The sequence below is a fragment of the Stylophora pistillata genome, chromosome 13 (genome assembly GCF_964205215.1).
Source record: "Stylophora pistillata chromosome 13, jaStyPist1.2, whole genome shotgun sequence".
Taxonomy (NCBI): domain Eukaryota; kingdom Metazoa; phylum Cnidaria; class Anthozoa; order Scleractinia; family Pocilloporidae; genus Stylophora; species Stylophora pistillata.
This window is the reverse complement of record NC_142531.1, coordinates 15,846,284-15,868,583: the sequence shown is the minus strand read 5'-3', so window position 1 is coordinate 15,868,583 and position 22,300 is coordinate 15,846,284. Positions and strand designations below refer to the sequence as shown.

At 38.1% G+C, this 22,300-nt stretch overlaps 3 protein-coding genes and 1 non-coding gene across 4 annotated transcripts; 2 read left to right on the top strand and 2 right to left on the bottom strand.

The window, feature by feature from the left end:
• Positions 1-21: 21 nt before the first annotated feature.
• On the top strand, positions 22-554 carry LOC148717838 (uncharacterized). Its single transcript, XM_088743017.1, has one exon. The coding sequence runs from the start codon at positions 31-33 to the stop codon at positions 490-492; it is 462 nt and encodes a 153-aa protein (XP_088599143.1). The 5' UTR covers positions 22-30; the 3' UTR covers positions 493-554.
• A 2,830-nt stretch (positions 555-3,384) lies between these two features.
• Trnai-aau (transfer RNA isoleucine (anticodon AAU)) lies at positions 3,385-3,457 on the bottom strand. The gene has a single exon. It is a non-coding gene; the product is annotated as a tRNA-Ile (tRNA).
• A 2,799-nt stretch (positions 3,458-6,256) lies between these two features.
• Positions 6,257-15,192, top strand: LOC111327640 (ras-related protein Rab-34). Its single transcript, XM_022931865.2, has 10 exons — positions 6,257-6,656; positions 8,483-8,574; positions 9,652-9,717; positions 10,371-10,472; positions 10,833-10,897; positions 11,680-11,731; positions 12,495-12,576; positions 13,085-13,175; positions 13,610-13,735; positions 14,789-15,192. The coding sequence occupies exons 1-10, from the start codon at positions 6,552-6,554 to the stop codon at positions 14,869-14,871; spliced, it is 864 nt and encodes a 287-aa protein (XP_022787600.2). The 5' UTR covers positions 6,257-6,551; the 3' UTR covers positions 14,872-15,192.
• Positions 15,164-21,698, bottom strand: LOC111327639 (neuronal acetylcholine receptor subunit alpha-10). Its single transcript, XM_022931864.2, has 5 exons — positions 21,393-21,698; positions 18,665-18,804; positions 17,956-18,000; positions 17,735-17,844; positions 15,164-17,119 (listed from the first exon to the last, which is right to left on the bottom strand). Exons 1-5 carry the CDS (start codon positions 21,478-21,480, stop codon positions 15,898-15,900), a joined length of 1,605 nt encoding a protein of 534 aa, XP_022787599.2. The 5' UTR covers positions 21,481-21,698; the 3' UTR covers positions 15,164-15,897.
• Positions 21,699-22,300: the final 602 nt, after the last annotated feature.

Sequence of the window (22,300 nt, the reverse complement as noted above, 5' to 3'; positions counted from 1 at the left end):
TTATATCGTGATTTAGAGCACTGGATTAAGATGTCGCCATCAACAGTTTGCTTCTCAGCCAGAGACGACAACTATGGATCTTTCTATATTCCTATTAATGGTAGGATCATCACCTTCAAGCTCAGATACAAGTACGGTCATGTGAACTGTTTCGCTCCTGGACTGGGTTTCTGGTTATCAAGGTGGGGCTGTAACTGGTTCGGCTACACTCACCCCATGGGGACACTTATAACAGATTCCAGCAGAAATCGTCTTCTGCCAAAAGATCAATATCTGTTTGGAGGGAACGATTGCGGCAGCAGTCAGTTGTACAGTCTACCGTGGGCTGGGACTGAATCTGATGAACTCCGCTTCGATAATTTCCCAACTTCAATGCCAGTGTCAGTCAACCAGGAATATCAAGTCTGGTTTGTAGAGGACTTGACGGGCTGCAATGAGTTGGATAACGGTGCTGAAGAAACATGTGCTGAGGTGTACGGATTGTACGTTTAATTCGTTCGGATGATGATCGTTATCAAAACCTGTATGCATTTTGTACAAATAGATATATATATATATATATATATATATATATATATATATATATATATTATTCATTTTGTACAATTATCCTATTGTTCCAGGAATACATCATGGCGCAAAATGCCTTTTGCCACCTGAACATTTTTACTTCCATTTCAAGAAAGCGTTTAGATCTGTCAAATCGCTCGTTATTAGGCATAAAGGTTTGCGAAAAGCTTCAATCGTTGATAACTATTAACCAGGACGATGCTCGCCAGTGTGTGGAATAAAAGTACTAAGTTGCTATGAGCATTTCAAAATGGTGAATTCTCAAAAGTCGCTGAATTTTTCATCTAAATTTAATTGCTGCTCTTGTACAAAGGGTGCAAACGGCCGGCACGTTAACCAATCATTACGCAAATCTACACGATGTTTCATCGCTGGCAGACGACAAGAAACAAATTCTATTGATATCATTCTACGAACAGTACGGTGAACCGAGGACAACCCTATGGTCCCAAACCTTCACTCCACTGACTTTGCTTAGGGGAGCTGCTAGGGTGCATGTTGCCCTGCATGTACTCGGAAAAAACAATTCTTACTATTACGATTTTGAACAGCAGGGCAATATCAATTAATTTGTAGACTAGCCTTTCTGGCAGTTTTAGTTTGAAATAATAAATTGTTGACCTTGGTGGGCAGGCTAATCTTAACAAACAGAAAGGGAGTGTAAAGCAAAATGATACTTGATAAGGATGTTCAGCTGACACATGAGCAATACCACTAAAATTGGGATAACCAATCCAGAGTTCTATTTTGTTCTGAAGTTTTTCATACAATTCCAACAGCAAATTTGGTGTTTCTAGATAGAATACAAGTAGGATTCCAGGATTTTTTCAAGGTGCTCTTTTTAATTACTGAAGAGCATTTTTTTAAGGAGGACGTGTATGGTCTATGTTGATCAAGTAATAACTGAAAGTTACCTATTTTATCTCATGATTATCGCATTAATTACCATTGTAACTTACCATGATTGTCAAACGCGGGTTACTCACATGATCTTGATGGTAATGACATTATGAACATTTCCAAAATATACGTCAAATCAACGCGGTTAATATAAAGTACATGATAGCTCAGACTTGATTCGTATATTCTATGACAACATTGTTAAGGAAAAATATAAGCACATCGATTTAACCTAAAATTAGGAATTAAAAGAGATAGTATAAAAAAATCTTAGGAGAAAATTCATGTGGTAAGTAGGTTGAAATACGTAATTATTCACCTGATTTAGAATAGAGCATAACATAAAATAATTCTCACCTGCAGTTGTCACTTACTTCACCCATTTAGCTGTCAACAATCTGATCATTTGTGATATAAGCATCTGAGTACAGATACGATCCATGCTTTCACGTAAATGAAATAGAGTAAGACAACCGGCCAACTACGTGTTTTGGTCAAGCGTCAGTCTATCAGAGGCCAACTATTATTTTACTATTGGCTGACTACCAACCCAATATTGAAAGACTAATTAGTAATAAAGGAAAAAAAAGGAATAGTTTTTTTCTTTAGCAGGGCCTCGACTGTACACTACCGCTCAGAATTCCATTGCAAACCTCTCCCCCCCCCCCCCCCCCTTCACCTGCACAACAAATGCGTCACTATTTAGATAATGGTTGGTCAAAAATCTGACGACATTCAAGCAAAAGGCGACCCAAAGCCAGTAAGGTTGATGACCACCTACTGACTGATTTCTTACTGTTTGTCAAAACCTTCACTGAGATAACCATCCAACTACGTGTTTTGGTCAAACGTCAGTCTATCAGAGGCTAGCTATTATTTTACTATTGGCTGACTACCAACCGAGTATTGAAAGACTAATTAATAATAGATAAAGAAGTGATAAACTGAAACAAGGGAAAAATTTGGGTCGTTTTCTTTGTCACCATTCTTTGGAAAACCGTTGGGTAAAATTCCCGCACAGCCCCATACCGTGAATGTGAAAACAAAGTCGTAATCCCAAAGGCAATCTCTTTTTTTTTTTTTTTCACCATGGTTTTTTTCTTTTTTTTATTATTATTATTTTATCCAAGAACTGCTGTGGGGAAATAGTTCTAACCCTTTCCCAAGTAAACCTTGATCTCCAAAGTGCAACGGTTGAGGGTTCAACGTCCTCTTAACTGTCAATTTTTTCAATAATAGGATACCCCTTGTCTTAAACTCAGCTTTGCAAAATATTTTGACTGTATGATATCTCCAAATAACGACTTTCTTTCTTACGAAACAAAATCTTGACAACTTCGATCGCCATTTTCGACATTTATCAACGTCTCCTCGGTGTCTTTTGTTCCCTAGTGATTTCGCTTGTCCACGCTATGAAAATGGATTTTTTTTTTTCTATCTGAACCTTCCCATAAACTTACCTAATGACCTCGGTAACTTTCGTCGATTCTATAAGGGTGAACCTGTCTATTAGACAATAAATTTTTAGAGTTTTCCATTAGATTTTCCCCAGAGTTCGATGGATTCAAATGTAATGAGCTACCATAATATAGTCTACATATGATGCACGATCCTGGCAGTAGAGAGCGCTCTTTATGCAATAGCGAAAATCAGACCTGAAAAAAATCAGGCCTGTACGGGATTCGAACCACTGACCTCTGCGATACTAGTGCAGCGCTCTACCAATTGAGCTAACAAGCCGACTGGGAGCAGGCCGTTAAGTTGATTCGTAATAAACCCGTGAAGATAAATCAGATACAACGAATATATGAAGTTCATATATTTTGAACTACGGTTGTAGATACATATGATACACGATCCTCGCAGTAGAGAGCGCTATTTATGCAATAGCGAAAATCAGACCTGAAAAAAATCAGGCCTGTACGGGATTCGAACCACTGACCTCTGCGATATTAGTGCAGCGCTCTACCAATTGAGCTAACAAGCCAACTGGGAGCAGGTCGTTGTATCTGATTTATCTTCACGGGTTTATTACGAATCAACTTAACGGCCTGCTCCCAGTTAGCTCAATTGGTAGAGCGCTGCAGTAGTATCGCAGAGGTCAGTGGTTCGAATCCCGTACAGGCCTGATTTTTTTCAGGTCTGATTTTCGCTATTGCATAATTAGCGCTCTCTGCTGCGAGGATCGTGCATCATATGTATCTACAACCGCAGTTCAAAATATATGAACTTCATAAATTCGTTGTATAATATAGTCTGGAAACGAGTTTGTGGCAGTCGCGTTTAGATTCTGGCGCGAAACCCTTCAACCAATATACCCTATGCAGAACGAAAAGAGACTGGGAGCGTTTAACTTGAAAAACATATTTTGTAACGTTTTGTTAGTTTCACAAGGGTATGTATATTAGGCTGCATAAATTTAATACTTCTGAAGTATTTTAAGCGTGCTTGTAAGGTGTCTCAAGGGGCTAGTACACTATTTAAGGTTCGTTAAGTTATGCAAGAGCCATTCGAGGCATCTCTTTCAACCCTAGTTTTTTTATCTTATTTACTGTTGTAATTTTCTCTGAGTTTGTAAAACTGTAATGCTGTTTTTGTAACGCTTTACGCTCGCTGCATCAATAAACGAGATGCCCGCTCCTATTCTGTGTTTTGTGATTTTTTAGATTAGTTACAAAATACTTTATAATCGTTTCAGTGTGATCAGAATAAACGAGGCTAGTTGGGCCAAGTAAATAAAAATGGCTGCCTGATGTGAAGAGCGCCAGTTACGAACAATATAAAATATTTTTCTTCTTATTCAAATTCTCAGTCTACACTCTCCTTCAGACTAGTTTATTTTCAGCCTAATCGCTGTATCTTTTACAGGACTTCTCGTTCTCCACCTATTCGAAAGGAATTCCGCTTCAATGCTTTGAACTTTAAATGAAGGGTCGGAGAGGGATTGGAGCCCACAGATCAATCGGTCAGCATTAGATTCCATCCACCAAAACCACCTCGATCGAGAGGGACTGAGGTGGAATACCTAACAACTTGCAAATCATAACCGAAGATTCTCGGAAATCCGCGCGGAGACATGGCCGAACACCCGAAGAACAAACAGAAACAATATGGCGGTAATTTTAAAGCGTGAACAATTTGCCTGATGGTAGAGATGCGGATAATTTTGGATACGTAAATTCTGTTGATGAGGCGTATAAATTCATTGCGGAATTCGAAACAGGATCGACGAAGAAGTTTTCTTGCTTTAAGGCTGACAAAGGTTTCGGAAAAACTGGTATGCCCATATATATTTGAAAGCGTTACGTCGTGCTAGCTTGTAACACTCTCGTCCTTGCTCTACTGATCCTATCATCCATCACAATTTAACAACAGATCACTCGAACAGAAGTCACAAAATACTCTGGGAAGATCCACCAGACACTAAAGGTACAAAAAATTCTCTTTAATGGTGTGCCTTTCATAATTTTGGGAAGGAAAGTGTTCGATTGTCAGCAACTTGAACTTTGAACTTTATTTTTATTTAGACACGGTAAATCTATCAGATAAAATAATAATATTATTACAATCTATTATGACAGTTACAATCTATTTTAATCTATATAAACATGATCTAAAATTTAAAAGTGAAATAGAAAAAAATAAAGAAATTCTGCTTTACATAGATGCCGTGTGTGTTTTGTCGATTCAGACGAAGAAATTGCGACAACCATTTCGGAAGGATTGAAGTGATTTTGCTTGCCGCAATTCAGGGGACAAGCTATTCCTGATAACCGCACCGTTATAGCTAAAGCTATTTTTCAGGAAATTGGTGCGGGGCAATGGAACAGCTAGTTTGTTTTCAGAGTTCCTTAGATTATATGGAGGATCATATTTAGTGAAAAGAGAACCAAGATAGTCGGGCGCAAGACCATGTATAGATTTATAGACCATGGTGGCCACTTGTATTTGTCGCTGAGTATCTAACCGTCTCCAGTTAAGTTACACAAAAAGAGGTTCAGCGCTTGTGTCATAACTGGAGAAGGTCAGAATACGGGCAGCCCGGTTTTGCAACTTTTGGAGCTTATTCGAAAGACCCTTGTTACAATGCCCCCAGACCTCGCTGCCTTTTGTATTCTACATTGAACACCATGTGATGATTATGGTTTCAATAATAAAAGCTGCTGACTTAAGAACTTTGCAAAAATATCTATGTACAAAGAAATAAATTGTGGTTATTTACTCCAGTAGCAGGTTAAACCATTCCTCTCTAATGGAAGTAACAGAAATTGTCATGATGGTGGTTTTGGTGGATGGAGAGAGAAACATCCACCAAAACCACTTTAATCTAATTTCATGTCTTATGATTTCATTATGAACGTTTGGTCAGCAATTCTGCATTATAAGAAATAATTAGCCAGAACGTAAACTGCTAATGTTTTGGGGAATATGATTCTTTTGCTTCCTTGAAGGTCTAACATTGGCCATAGATAAAATTCAAAAAGTACTGTTGTTGGTTTTGATCACTATTTTGGTAGATGTCCACGCCCGACATCCACCAAAACTACCAAATACCTTGGCACCTTTCAAATATCGGAAATATCTGCCTAAAATTGCGCGAAAAGTTTTAAAATACTACCATCAAACAATAAATTAGTACTTACCATTTCTCGGGTGTAAAGTTTTGACGCAATTTTCCAAACAAATATTCCACTCAAGTCATCGGGATGAATCGGCATGTTTTCGTAGCTTCATAACTATTTGTAAGTATAATACGTCATGAGGTGTCCATCATTTCATCTCAGTCCCTCTCGACTGAGGTGGTTTTGGTGGATGGAATCTAATGCTGACCAGATCAATCTCGCCGGTTGCCACTTAACACGCACCTGATATTGTATTCCTTCGAGGTTTTGTCTTACGTCTTTTTTAATCAGTCAAATTGCCGGCTCATGAAGTGATAAACACGTCTTTCTTAAATGTATCTCGGAGTTTACAGGCATTTGTAGCTTCCGGTACAACCAGTTTCAAACGTCTGTCGGCAAGAGACCGACCGAAAACAAAGGTCGTAACTACGGAAGTTTCTGATCGTGGATCGTTCCTCCATGAGTTGCGTCACGGTACAAAGGGAATACTTTCGCATCTCCGAGGCCGTTAACATTAGTATGAGTACAGCTGAGAAGGATCGCGTGATAAATGAACTTCCCAAGGTAAGTAGGATGGTAAATTGTTAGTCGAAGGTATGCATGATCAAGTTCAAACTTATTTGAAATAATATTATTCCTTCCCAGTGCATAGGCATAACAATAATTATATTAGCTCCTATTGTGGAAACTTATGGTTGTCAGGAAGGTTAGTGCTGCTTTTAAAAGTGCTGGTTGCTCTGCAGTGTATCGAAGCTCTGAACAAAGTTTCAATACCAAATAATCAGAAATGGGAGAGATGGTCGGCTGCATTGGTGATAGAGCAATCGTGTTATAGGACTATGTTTCCCTTGAAACTTTTAATCTACGAACATGTGACTTTTTCATTTCCGCTTGAATGTGGCAGCGCCCAGATTCCATCATACTTGGTTAGATGAATTGCCAGTACTGCATAGCAACAGTACACTAGACAGTGTCATTATTATTTATGGAGCTGTCAGTCCCAAGATGGAAGAAGTCCATAGCCAAGGGCTGGGAAAACCCATATTTTATGCTACAATTCTGCAGGGTTACATCTTTTACCCACCTAAATTCATTTTTCAATCCAGTTAACCTGTGTCTTATAATTAAGTGCTGGCTTTGGTGATGTGTCAGTCAAGAGTATTAGTCCCCATTTGATGTTTGATATAGGATAGCCATGAAGCATAGTCAATTTTTCATTAAGCTGCACAATCATGAAACAATTTGTGTACATTAACATTTTTTAAAAAGATAGTAAGTCAGATGATTTACAAGGATTCCTGGTCTTAAAAAAATGCTTAACCCCCCATACATGTAAAATGACAATTGCATAATTTTTTTAATATGATTGATATCACCAAGCAGATACTGACATGCCAGTTGCGTTTTGCACCACACTTAACAAATGGTAAATACCACAGCATACACTACTGAGTTATGGATGCACACGGGAGGTTGCTAAGCACAAAGGAAGCGTAAGAGTCGCTCGAGGCGATAGTCGAGAACGACTCTAGCTTCTTGAGTGCTTAGCAAACCTCCCAAGTGCATCCATAACTCAATAGTGTACGCTGTGGTGTTTACTATTTGTTTTATAACATAACATTGATACATTGTAGCTAAAGAGTTCCCTTTTGTTTAACAAATCTTACGCGACCAGAAAAAACAAGCACGTGCGGAAAAATAGTCTTTACATTTGCTCATGTGAGCAGCGTATAACCATGGGCAAATGGGGGACGCTAAATTGACCAATCAGAGCGCACACTTTACTTTGGTTATGTTATAATGTCAGGTTGATGGATGAATGGCTGGAGTTGCTGGTAGATATGGGCTTCCTCTTCTCTTTTTAATCTTAATATGTCACTTGTTTGCTGTCATTGCTCACGCTACCTTGAGATATAAAATTGAAAACTTGAAGAGAAAGTCCTTATCTATGCATGCCCATCTATTATTCTCTATGTCTCAATTTTTTCAAAAACTAAAGATCTATCTATGTATCTAAGGGAGGCATTGTCAGGATTGTTATGCAGACATCTTCATAAACTGTAATCTGACACTTACAACTCTGACAAAATCAGTTTATTTTTGTTGCTTTTCTCGTGCAGACCCCAAAAGCCATTTCCAACTTGCTGAGGAAATACTTGAAATTAGATCTACCTTAAAAAAAATTTGTAGAACACCTCCCACTGCTAGCTATCAATTTTTTTAATATGAAGGTGGATCATTAGAGTATTTCTCCGTATTTCTCAAATTAAAAGAGTAAAATAAGGTCCAAGCAAAGATTTTAGTTGACAACAATCAGCTCAATTTGATTTATATGTATCTTTACTTCTTGATTGAGTTATTTTTTTCTGTTTTGTTTTGGTTATTGATAGTTTTATACAGCTGATGCAGCTCCAAGACAGGCTCCCAACTTTCACCCTAAAACCAAGGATGCATGTTCCACGGGAAACACTGGCAACATGTAGTAAGTATTGATAGATGTATGATAAAAAAATATGCTTCAGCAAAATAACCTGCTAACTGATTTTGAAGCACAAATACATCATGTACATGTATAAATCCAGTAAAAGTCTGCTGATCATCACTAACAACTGCATGGCTTGACACTAACTTTTTCAACTTACTTGCCAAGTGGCTAGTGACAACTTAAATTTTACAACAATTTCAGTTTGTGTACCAGTCAAACTGGCTTGTGGAAACCGAGAACCACTAGCCAAAACGGAATTCCTACTAGTTTTGAGCCCTGCACTGCTTGCAGTTAATTACCATCAGTATACATTTTGTACTTTAGCATCCTTCCATCTAAAAAAGTGATAAATAAGTAAATGGATTGATGCACAAAAGGAAACACAAGAAAAAATATAGAATGCAATGAGGTTGTCCTTTGTTAGGCTATTTTTTTAGGGTCACAAAATTCTGTAAATAAAATAGGTGATTTACAGGTAATATCCCACTTCTTTGAATTTTTTTTTCTTTTTATGACACTAGTTTGTTTTTTAAAGGGCTTGTTTTTTATTGTGTGGTCTTGTTCTATTGTAGTTGTTGATAGCAACTCACTCCTAAGACCATATTTCAAGGCTTTATTCACATTGCCAAGAAAGTGACCTGCTAGTTATTGCAAATAGATCATTCATATTTTGGGTGAGAATCCTCTGACCACTGACTACTGTTTATAATCTATGTACAGCTACATGAACACCTGTAGGAATTAAGTGTACCGCTACTCTCATGTTTAGGGGAACAACTATGGACCAACTAAGGGTATACTAACAAACAAAATTTGATACCTTTAAAATGATATAGCTTCTTGTGGTTATTGTTATAGTTATTTTGTGGTTAACTGTGCTTGTTGCCTCTGAAAGAGAAAGGATGTAGTTATTAATTAATGTTAGCTTGCACTGCTGTACAACCATGATTGGAAATTAAATTTTCTGCTTAAGAGCCAATTGGCAACTGGAAAAGAACCTTTTTTGTAAAACTAATACTAGCATTGGACTTCAAATTGAATTAGGAAAGAACCAATTATTCATTTTTTCATCAGCTTAAAGATAGCCAAATGTATAGTCGTTGGTGACAGCGCTGTTGGGAAAACATGTCTAGTTAACAGGTGTGTTAGATATTTGAGTTCTTGTCACATGTATGGTTCATGCGTACTGGGGTGAGGTCTGTACTCAAGCTAAGTGGCCCACCCAGCTGGTACTTATCCCAGTGTTCATAGCATGAAGTGACTAGGAGCATTACTAATCCTCTCATGGAAGGAATGCTAATCACCCAAGGTTACCCGGCCTCCCCCAGCATTTCATCAGGCTTCTGTGACAATTTGCCGGTGCCCATTTATATTCCTGGGTGGGGAGGGGCACCATAATAGTGAAGTGTTTTGCCCAAGAACACAACACACTGACCAAGTCAGATCTTTAACGTAAACTCCCTGAGCTGGAGTCCAGTGCTCAAAACATGTGGCCAATCATTCTTTCACAAGTAAAGATTACTAGATATTTTATGAACGCACTTAAACTCCCCGCCATCAGTGACTAAGACAGAATTTCCCCTTGCAATATCAATACAATATCAGGAAGAAAAGTGATGGGAATGAAGAAAAATATCACTTAGGGGATTATTAGTTGATCCAATACCAAATTCTCTAAACCAGCATCATAGGAATTGTATGGCAGACAGTAAGAAGAATTATCAACAGAAACAAATGAAATTTTTTACATGGACATCTAAAGCTACAGTACTGAATTTGTTATTTCATTACAGATACTGTCGTAACCTATTTGACAGAGATTACAAAGCCACCATTGGTGTTGACTTTGAAGTTGAGCGATTTATGATTCTTGATCAAGAGTTCAACATGCAAATGTAGGAGGAATGCTTAATATAAAATCAATTTTATTGAAAGCAAAAAATTAATGCTGATCAACTCAGACTTGTGTTTGATCTGATCTCTCAATTGAAATAAAACTGCATATCATTTCTGGTGTCTAGAAAACTGCAGTTCACCAAAAGAAAGAAATTCAAATATATCATCAAGATGAGAATTGTGACATGTGTAATGTCCGCTCTTCCCAATCATTCCCTATTTGTTTTCTGGCATGTAGCAGACTGACTTCTAATGATTTATGTCAAATTATCTTACTTAAAACACAACAGTTAAATAAGAACATTATAATTACATTTTATTTCATGTGAATTGATAAGTTACTCTTTAATGATGTGTAGTTGGGATACAGCTGGTCAAGAGAGATTTAAATGCATGGCTCAATCCTACTACAGGGGAACACACGGTAAGTTTCTAACCCTTTAACTTCTGAGATCTGTCTCTTAATTAGCATTCTCCTCTAGCTGCCACGCATTTCCCTGTAAATTAGTCGTAAGAATTTGTTATTAGATCGAGAAAACAATTTCTAACTGACAAGCTTGAGTTTTCTCATTACCTGTTTGCTGGATAATGTATGGATATTATTGGGAGAAGTTTCATGTTAAACACTTCTGGGAGTAATAAATGGTTAATGCATACATTACCTCCTACCTGAGTAAAGTAAAAAAGTAAAGTCTGTTTACGAGCCTAGTGGCCAATTAGGCCGGTGCTTAACTCCGGTTTCTGTAGCATGAAGCGACTAGGAGTATTTCTACTTCCCCTGGATGGGATGCCAGTCCATCGTAGGGTTACCCCCAGCATTAAATTGCCGGTACCCATTTATACACCTGGGTGAAGAGAGGCACTGTGAGAGTAAAGTGTCTTGCCTAAGAACACAACAAATTGTCCCGGCCGGGGCACGAACCCGGACCATTTGATCCGGAGTCAAGCACACTAACCATAAGGCCACCATGCCTCCACACCTCCTACCTGGAGCATATCTGAATTATTTTGTAAACCCAACTTGAATTAATGTGAGCAAAATTATATCTGTTCTCTATATCAAAAACAGTTGTAACTTTTAACTTTTCATTTTTCATGCATTTTAGTTAACTCCATGTTTGTCTCTTTTTTTTTTTTTCTGTTTACTGTACACACTGTCGGCTGGTGGTTTCAATCATTATGATCTTTGTCTTTTTTTTTCTGCAGTGATCATCTTAGTATTTGACCTCACAAGTATCAAGACTCTTAACAATACAAAGTGAGCTTGCTTTTTGCAGTATTGTTTAATTATCATTGATTGCCTTTATCACGGGAATTTTTTATGATAGCAGTGTAAACTTACATAAAACTATGCTAAACGATAGCTATTGGGCACAGTAGGGTGCTGTTGCATAACCTAAAGGCCAATGGGAAATAAGAAAATTAAAATAAAAAACCAACTGTGGAAACCAATACATTGAAATGTCTTCTCAGTAGAGCTAGAAAAAGAGCCTTTCAAATCTACTTATTTTTATTATTAACATTATAATTGTTAATATTATTCTAATCATAATTATAACCCTTTTGACCTCTAAGAGTGTCTAGCATCTAATTTTTCCTTGCAATATCACCCCTCTGGATCACACATTAAGATCATGAGAGTAAAGGAAATCATCACTAAAATAAACAAACTCAACAAATTCTCCTTGTCAGCACCTAAGGAAATGTATAGAGAACAGTATGGAGAACATGCATACTGATGTTAAGGATGTTAAGAGTTAAAACCAGTTGTATAAAGTAATAAAATTAAAAGTAAAGTAACTGAAAGTGTTTCATTCAGTGAGAAATCACTCATGATAGCCACTTGAAGATAAATTAAATATTTATTTTAGAACAATCAATGATATTGAAGTATACATAGCAATTTTGCAAACCTTGAAATGTGCTTGTTCGTGGTTTTCATTTATGTTGAACGACCTGATCGCAAGAGTTCCTGTGACCCTGTTAGATAAAAGTGCTCTGTTCTTTTTTGCCCAAATTAGGCAATGGCTGGAGGAAGCTCTAGAACAAAACACAACAACTTGTCCAGAAATTTTCCTTGTAGGATCCAAGAAGGACCTCTGTGTAAGTGAAGTTTTTGTTGTTGGCTTTGATCATGTTGTCGTTTTTATTTGCTTCCTGTCGACAGCTTGAAATGGGATTAAATGTACTTACACGTTTGAAACTACCCTTTTTATCTCTTTCGAAAGAAGAGGCATTTCGAAAAACCGAAAGCACACATGAGTGGCAGTTTCCAAAATCTACTGTCGACCCGGAATACATTATACTTATGCTTGTAAATTACCTTATTGATTATCATTGTGAAGATGTTTAAAGATGCCTGAATTTCCACAGCCAATCAAATTTAAAACTAATATTTGGACTTAACAACATTATCAACCATCGCTAACGATCGGTTTCATGTTGTCAATCTCAAAACTTACACCTTGAGGAAAAATTTCTCCAAAATGTTTCACTGATTGAAAGAAAGATGTAGATTTATGTAAATTTGAACTATACGGTTTAAAGGGAAAAAAACACCGTCAGGGAGGAGTATCGTAAAGTGGTTTTGATGAATTGTCTTCTCGTGCAGAAAGGCAATGACTTTTCACAAATGGAGATGCATGCTCTGAAAGTAGCAGAAGAAATTAACGCGGAATACTGGAGTGTATCATCTAAATCAGGTAAAGTTTCACATTTAAGTCTAGTTGTGAGTATTCATGCAAAGTAACCATTTCACTGAAAACCTCTCTCGCTTGCTTAGCAAGGTAGTTCAGTCTCTTGAGGGAAAAATAACAGGACACCAATTTATGCATAGGGAAACATCTGTACCTGTTAGCTTGATGTACCTCATTCCCGCTGATTTCCGTCTCCTAACATATTATTTAAGAGGTAGAAAGAAATTTTTGTTCGATTAGTTTTCCGTCGTCTCAAGAGGTAGTTTTGGTACCGAACTAAATAAGGAACTGACTCAGTTGGGCTTGCCTATGACGTTAGCGAATAAAGCATAGATAACTGTAAATGGTGAGCTGCCGGCTGTCATCCCCGACATCATCAGAACTCATAACAGAAATGAAACCCAACAGTAAGTTGACCATCGCGTTTTGTTTGTACACAGGAGAAAATGTCAAAGGCCTTTTCCGTCGAATAGCAGCGGTAACGTTCGAGCAAGCAATTCTACGTGAACTAGAAACTCATGGAAAAAGGATCAGTGTGCAACAGATGGGAAGTGGGGGTGGCCTGAGTAAGTATTTGTAAGATTTTTTTCTTTTTCCTAGTTCGTAACTTCAAGTTCACACATACATTTATCAACTCGCGCAAATATGTCATGTTAAGTAAATTAGCATAAACAGCATGTACTTCATTTGTATCACCCCTTCTGAGGATTGTAATAAATCATAACAAACTGCTACGAAATTATTTGTCATAGATGGTAAAGTTACGTTTAATGTTTTACAAACAGAGCTGCTTTCTCAAAAGAGTTGTTAGTGGCATCAAAATGGCTGTAGCAGATCATCAATTTATGTGTCCATAAATTTCTGACTAAAATGGTCTTCTGCAGGCCTAAAATAATCCCCACACTATTCTCCTTATATTAGCTATGTTACTGACAAGAGGAATATGTTTGACGATGAGGAGCTTTTTAAATTGGTGATCATTGCCTATATTCTCAATACCTTCATATTTGGTTCAAGGGTGATACGGTAAGGGGAATTTAGAGGCCGATCACTCTTGAGGATATACAAGATTAAGGGTTTACATGACAAGGTGAATTAGGCAGGCATTTTGACTGGCTCCCACTTATGATCTGTTCCAGGAGAGGCGCATAGATTACAGCTGTACGTCACCATTAACAAACTTTTGCTTTACAAGGATATGAAACAAATCGATTCCATGTTCCCATGGGTCTGTACAGTAATAGATCACAGAAGATATCAAGATGTGTTAAGAACTTCAGTTACACTTTTTTGTTTTCATCACATTTTGTTGTCATCTGTGATCTACTACTGAACAGACGCGTGGAATCTTTTTTTTTTTCCCATTAGATATATGAAAACCATAAGAAACACACACACACACACACACACACACACACACACACACACACTCATGTTAAACAGAGGGGCAACGCTTTGAGTAACATGGAAATATTGCAAGCGTTATTAGCCTTTGTTGAGAAGAATATTTTTTAATCTGTTGTTGCATATCCGTCATCGGCTGGCTCAAGTGAATTCCCAAAGTAGAATACTCTATCTCCTATGAGGATGCAAATGTTCTACTTCAAATTTAATTTCAGGGGTGGAAAAGAAGAAAAAAGAAGATGAAGAAAAAGACAGACGCCAAAAACCAAAGTGTTGCTCCGGGGGTCGTGGTATTTAGGAATTCAAAGCTTGCGCGACAGATTTACGCAGCCGGTCTGTGAATTAAAAGAACTGTGCACTCCCGTGCTTATTCTTCGTCCTCGACGATTGGACAATTGATATGGTTGGCATGAATATGGAATTTGTAATATACAGCTGTACATGTACGGTTCCTCCTTTTCGCTTCTTTCAAATACGTTTTGCTTTTTCCATACCAACTGAATCAAAAGTGTAAATTCGAAAGCTATTTTTATTTCAAAGAATTCTAGTACTGATATCAGAAATTCAACCAATGAGTGCGAAACATGAGAATAATTATGTACACTTGTTTATTTGTTTATTTTTGTTGTTGTTGTTGTTTCTTCGTTCTCTGATTCTAAGCGGGAGGCTGGGGAAAAGTATTTCACAACTGTTGTGTCTGTTTTAACGTTCTCACCTCAAACCAGCTCCTGTAAAAGTCTTTTCTCAGAAGTGCTCAATTTTTTACCGTCTCGAATCGGTACATGGCTTCGAAATGTTGTCTTTGTTTTAAAAAGCAACCATTGCTAGCGATGTGCTCTCGCAAGCAACAAACGTTACAAGGCAGCCGGTTATTGTTGGGGTACATAATAAGGCACTATCCAAGATCCCAGCGGCCGTGTTCCATTCTCACATTATCTTCTTAAGCTCTTGCTCTTCGAGGTCTTTGCCATTCTTTTCAGGAATACTGTAAATGACTCTCCGCCCCTCCCAAGGGCTCTCTCGTTTTCCGAGCCCCCCGCTATAAAGTCGTCATTTCCATGACTTTGGCTGTCCACGGAGCCTCTTTTTCGAATCGAGACTAATTACAAAGTCTTTTACAAAAATTGTGCGTTATTCACATCTTTACATATTCGCACAGAAAATGAAACGATATTTTACAATTGTTTTGTGATATTGTCACAAAAATTAAGAACTGTCAGGATTGATATTACACGGCTTATTTAAGATGACTTTAAGTGTTCATCTACTCTCATGAGATCTTTTCTTTCCGTTCTTGAAAAGTAAACCGCATTTCGTCACCGATCTAGGAACCAAATAATACTGCTTGCAAGCGAGGCGCTCGCATAAAAATGGCAAAGAATGTTACAATTCCAGAGATTATGGAAACCCACAGCAAAGCTCGGTCCAGGACCCTGGCGGCCATGATCCACTCCCACTTACGTAAATTGAGTTCGTTTTCGTTGAGTTCTTCGCCATTTTCATCAAGTACTCCTGTAAATGACAAGCTAGTCTCATCCCAAGCTTCGTAAGGTTCAGGGCTGTAGGTATCTTGGCCGTCTGTAAATACATTTAAGTGGGGGCTCTTACCCGAGTTTGCGTATCGTAAGCCACCGTGGTCAAGATTTTTGGAAATCATGAACATGCGTTTGAGCTCAGCAACAAGGTGGTCATCCTTTCGCTCGAATTGATCGGGTAATGATCCGTGCATCATTTGCTCATGAACAACAGCTCCATTTTCCTTGGCTTCTTCATGGTCCTTGTGTTCCATCTCCGGTTTTCGACGTCGGGTGGATGTTTTGAACTTTGGTTTGGGACAACTTTTTTCCACTGTTTTTTTTAGCAGGACCACACGCGCCGTCCACTGCAGAAACAAAATCCGCATCCAGCGCGGCATTTTCTTATTTTTGCGCGCTGTGAAATTAAGAATCACCGTTGTCGCTAAGAGTGAAATACTTATTTCTACGCTGGTTGCAAAATAGTACTGGCCAAGGAGCGGGAAATAAAATGAAGGGAAAATGTTCGCAGTTAGCTGTTGGAAGACCGTCATCGCCAGAAGAACGGTTATGCTCAATCCAATCCTTTCTCCGCATTCTGGAGGAAGAATAAAACCTAGAAATATCATTGACGAAATAAGAAAACACGGAATGATTAAGTTCACACAGAAAACGAAGAACACGCGGCCTATCACGATTGTAACTGTAACGTCGTCAAAGGTTCCTATGCTGTATCGTACAACGTTCCTTTTCGCCTCTATTTTGAGGATATCCCATTCGCCATTGTCCACGTACTGATCTGATTTTCCACTCATTTGTTCCGGGCTCATAGTTAACTGCTGACTGCTAGAAGCCCAAGAACCGAACTTAAGCGAACACGTTTGTATGTCGAAAGGGAAATAGGTTACATCTATGGCACACAGAGTTTTGAAAATGGCAGGACTTTTCCAATCGTTTTGTCCGTTTGCTTGGACGACAACGTTGGTTTTATATGTTGTTGGTCCACCACCAATACGATCTTGGAGGTCAACGCTAGAAAAAGTAAATTGTAATTCATAGATAAGTCATCGTTTTTGAAAAGATCGTATGGACCACCCACGTGTCTAAAGGGGTGCGTTAATGGGACTTCTTTCCCATAAGGGTGGAACATTCCGAGTGAGAAACACGTTCGATACATTTATCACCGACGAAAGCTTACGGATTTTCGACCCTTGTTGAGAGCGTCGTCTGGCTTAATGATTTCTGTAACCTTTTCAGTCAGTTCTGGTCCCAGTTTTTCTAAGGTTGTATCAGGCTATCCACTGGATAAAATCTCTGTCCGGTGGATATCGTGGTATGTTTTCCTATCACTTGTCCGCTGGATAGCATTATCCGTCTTTATACTATTGGGATCTAATGTTTTCGGTTTTCCGAGGGACAAAACTCTTCTCGTTTCTTTGCTTTTTACAGAGGTTGGGAATGAGGGCATTGACCGATTAACAACCGACAGAAATCTATCGCGTTGTTTAGCCAAGGCTTTACTTGCATAGAGGACCGGACGGACTATTAAGCCAGACTTGCTAATTATTTGACTCGGGAATAGTTTCTAGTTTCGCATGATCGTTATACATGATCTATTTGGTACTAGTTCAATTACTCCTTTCTTACTTGTTATACATTAGTATATCTGGTACCCAGATCTTCTCGGCGCTTGCTTGAAGGTTTTCAATGCCACCATACTCGGAATAATTCCACTGAAGAAACGGATTGTGCCATACCTGAGTGGTAAGAGCCAAAATCTCATATTTATATAAGTCATCTCTGTGCATTCAAAAGACCGCAGTAGTTATGAATGAGTGTGTTCAAAAAGATGAAGAGGAAAAATTCACCTGTCGCACCCAACCATACACTGTCATAGTCTGATCCTTGGCGTTCTGAAATTAAAAAAAAAAAAAAAAAGTCTTTTTATAGGATTACACAATTACTGGTGAACCAGTAGTTTCCATTGTGGTCCTTGCAAACAAATGAAACAAATAGTCTAAATGGAACATAACATCATTAAGAACATCATTAAGAACCCCAACTGGCCGGAGGCAAACCAGTTGGCCATTTACAAGGGTAGCCAAGGGTGAAACAAATCTAGTGGTTAGGGTGGGACTCGAACCCGGGAGCGGCGGATTACGAGTCCGACACTCTAACCACTCGGCCACACTGCCTCCATGAGAGGCCATGAGAGTTTCTTAGTAAGGACGTAATAAATTAAAAAGGTGTGTTATCATATCTTTCCATGGCCCGTACGGGATTTGAACCCATGACCTCTGCGATACCGGTGCAGTGCTCTGCCAACTAAGCTAACAAGCCAACTGGGAATTGTTCATTATGTTTTTTCAGGCGTTATTTCCGCTACTACATAAGTAGGGCTCATTACTGCGAGGAACGCTTTCAAACATTTCCTGAAACCGCAGTACACATATATCATCTTCGTATACTCAAATTCTTTACTAGTTGATTGGTCCGTGGAAACTGGAACTTCAGTCAGGAAGTTGTTACGTAATCAACATTCATTTGATAAAACTGGAGTTAACTTAAGTCACTCACCACGTCTTTGATGGTGATAATTTCATATTTGAATTTCACCTTAACCGGTACTGATTCATTAAGACGTGGCAAGAAGTCCTTCCTGTACCCATCGAACAGTTTCTCGGAAAGTCTCTGGATCATCTTGCGCTTGCTATCTTCTGCAAATAGAGGCTAACTGTTTAGCAGTCAATAATTTTTGCCCTATGCTAGCTAAGGCTTGTTTACCTGAAAACTTTATTTTACAATACCTCATTTTTTATGTTTCTTAGAAATATTCTTCTCATTTAATTCTTTTTCGCGGGCACCTGCAAATTACTGCGTTGTTTGTATCATGGGCGCGAAGTGGTATGAAGAGATCGATTGGTATGAACGCACCTCAGATGTATTTCAGAACTCTTATCTCGAATAGGAATCCGAAAAGTCATACTTTTGTGGTCTAAAATAAGGCTTTTATTTACTATATATGGAATACAAAGTATATGAAATGTAGGGTAGAGCATGACAATTTACTTCGTGTCAACTGAAGGGCACAACTAAACCATTCTTTTGAATAATTTGGATATATCAACAAAGTTGAAATGGTAAATTGGCCACCGTAATGATTACAAAAGCTGACGTTTCGAGCGTTAGCCCTTCGTCGGAGCGAATAGCGGAATTGAAATTCCTCTATTCGCTATTCCTCTATCAACTTTGCTGATATATCCAAATTATTTCGTTACTCCCACCGACGCAGCCCCAAACAGTTTCTTTCGAAACTATCAGCCTTCATTCTTTTGAATAGGTAACCATTACTAATACAATAACTATTTGCAACATCTTAACTGCAGCGAAGTTCAAGAACAAACTTCGCCTTCAACAGGTAACCAATAGAAATCAAGCCTCTACAAAATCCGGGTTTAAAATGAGTGAAGCAGTTTTCCGCGTTTGTTGTGAAAGAAAAAAATGCCAAGAAACACGATAGATAGATAGATACTTAACAATTTTTTAAACTTCTTCGGCTAGTTTCTCTCTCTCCCCTATCAACACCCTAACTCTCCACGTTCAGTGCTGTGAATTTAGTTCGAGCCGAATAATCAGAAATACATTACTTTCCTCTGGGAAGCGCTGGAGTATCAGTGAAATCTCTTTCACTTAAAAGCATAGGTTTTACTATGATTACTTCGAATGCGCTTACTTTATATTACTTGCAAGAAACAGTACACATTGAGAAAACGTCAATCTCAGCGATCGATGTTGTTTGCTTTTAGGAAAGCTCTCGGACATCGAGAGCTATTGAAAGACTTTTAAAACAAGGGGGAAATCAAAGAAATAAATTAAGAAAGAGCAAAATGAAGGTAAATAATAATAATAATAATAATTTTTATTAATAATAATAATAATTTTCACTGCTAATCGCCTTCGCAAAGTACAGCAACGACGCAGCTCAACAAGATCGAACCGAAAGCTTATAATGGCGCCTCTGGCAGCCGCTATACGGTCCATGTGTGATCTTGTAGCACAGCTTACAGCCAGCTGGAATCAGCTGTATGTTAGTTTTTGGTGAGGGAGGAAAACCGGAAAAACCGAAATCCTATCAACCGTTTGAAGTGATATTTTACTTCTCCGTCATATTTAATGAGGTTATTAAAAGAATTAAGGATATACTCAGAATTTTTTAGTGTTAAGATGGACTGTATGATAAAACATGACTGCCTGATATATTTTCAACTTCAGTGATTCCGTGTTGTTACAAAGCGAAGTTTCTTAATTGGATACGTTCAGTTGAATAGTTGGGTACCTAATGAAGAAAAGCATACGAAAACACGAACTGATTTGAATGCATATAGATTACCAAGCAGCCCGTTTGCATAAACCGGTGATAAAAATGACGCCTAAAACTATTTCAAAGTTTTTAATTATTTTCTTTGCTTTCTAGTAATTTTTCCATAAAATTAATGAGTTGTCGGATTGTGAATTTTAGAAAAAATACGATATAAAAACAGCGGCTCTGCTCATTTCTATGGAGCCAGATGGTTTCAGTTTAAGCCACAGTGGGATTTTGCATGAGTAAACTCATGGTAACGAAAAGCAAACAGAGAAAAATGCTCTATATTGCTAGCGCTTAACACCTAGAGTCAGTTAGGGTTAAATGATTTTATGGTCTGTCATAAGGAAAATTTTGCCAGATTGAATCAGTTGTTTTAGGTATAATTTCAGTCCAATTCTTATCTTAATGTTCATCGACAATGATAGAACAATAACGCACCAATAGTTGACCTGAGGTTTTAAATGCATCTTAACAAATAAACTTCAATTGAAGTAAATGCTTAGAGTAAGGCCCTAATGGCTTCGTCTTAGTCTTAAGGCTCCATTTTCTGCAATCGCATGATTTTATTTTAGTTTGCCTATGATGTAAGCTGAAAATTATTCCTCTGACCTACTTTTAGCGCCTTTACAAGTACCACGTTTTGTCTTGAGTGATTAAAGGTTTCTAGCAAATTTCAAATCCCCTTGGTTCATTACGTAATAATTTTTCTTAAAGTTCACATGGGGTTGTGAGTGAGTTAATGTAAATAATCTTCATAAAATCCTCGATCGATATGGTTCCCAACGTAAACTCATAGTTACAAAGCAACAGTCTAAAAACCTAAAAGGAAGATCATGATTTTGCAGTCAGAGTCACTATTCTATGTTTATAGGAAAATACCCACGACTAGTAACTTTCATCGGCGATTCGTTGTTTAATACAATTTATGTTCAAACTTACGTTGTTCATCGCAGAACATCTCGACAGCAAGAACAGCAGCACACATAACCAGGAACGCTGGTAACGTCACAAGAGTCAAGGAACGCATTGAAAAATTTCTAAAAAAAACTTCAGTATTCTGTAACCTGATCAGCCTTTCGTATGTTCTTAACTGCAATACTGCCTCGCGAGTGTGTTGATTACAGTTGGGGATTTTTCAATTAAATGTAGATAGCTAATTCTACTGGAGCTCATTAAAATAAGTTTGTTTCTTAGAGTCGAACACAACAGCACACCGCACTGATTAACAAAAGCATGACGAGTCAAAAACAGGTTTTTCTATTGGTTGAAGTTCGGTAGCTCGCTGAGCTGAACCAAAGGGACAATAATTTGGAAAGTGTCGCGGTTTTGTTACATCGCAACTCGTGAGAGTCGTACGGTTTTGCCCGTAACCGCTAATTATTCATTGTTAATTTGGGACAAAACAAGGGTTTTTTTTTTTTTTTTCAGGCCTCAAACGAAATATTGGATCAAGACACGCACATAGGAACGCCGCATTAAACTTGCTTCAACATTGTCCTGCACTGCGGGAATGAAATTTTCAATAGTGCCCTTTTCAACGGATCTTTACTACAGACCCCACGCACACGCACGAACACACGTACGCACCAGAGACAACGTGAGTAGATATCTTGATAAAATGCACGGTATATAAACCATGGGTTGATTAATATCCGGTGGTCCTATGAAAAAAATTTAAAACGGTTGCGTACCGAACTGAAAATGAAACCTATTTCATTTCACCACAACGAAAAATTCCATTTCACTTCTCCGTCACAAAGTAAATCAAGGCTTTCCAATTTTTGCAATGTTTGACGAGATAGCAGATTAAATTATTAATGGTACGACCTCGGCTTTTTCTATTTCTT

Coding starts and splice junctions, on each gene's coding strand:
- LOC111327640 (XM_022931865.2), top strand. CDS start 6,552: ATGAGTTGCGTCACGGTACAAAGGGAATACTTTCGCATCTCCGAGGCC. Junction 12,577..13,084: donor GATCCAAGAAGGACCTCTGT/GTAAGTGAAGTT, acceptor CTTCTCGTGCAG/AAAGGCAATGACTTTTCACA. Junction 13,176..13,609: donor GAGTGTATCATCTAAATCAG/GTAAAGTTTCAC, acceptor GTTTGTACACAG/GAGAAAATGTCAAAGGCCTT.
- LOC111327639 (XM_022931864.2), bottom strand. CDS start 21,480: ATGCGTTCCTTGACTCTTGTGACGTTACCAGCGTTCCTGGTTATGTGT. Junction 18,805..21,392: donor GATGTTCTGCGATGAACAAC/GTAAGTTTGAAC, acceptor CTCTATTTGCAG/AAGATAGCAAGCGCAAGATG. Junction 17,120..17,734: donor GATATACTAATGTATAACAA/GTAAGAAAGGAG, acceptor TACTTTTTCTAG/CGTTGACCTCCAAGATCGTA.
- LOC148717838 (XM_088743017.1), top strand. CDS start 31: ATGTCGCCATCAACAGTTTGCTTCTCAGCCAGAGACGACAACTATGGA.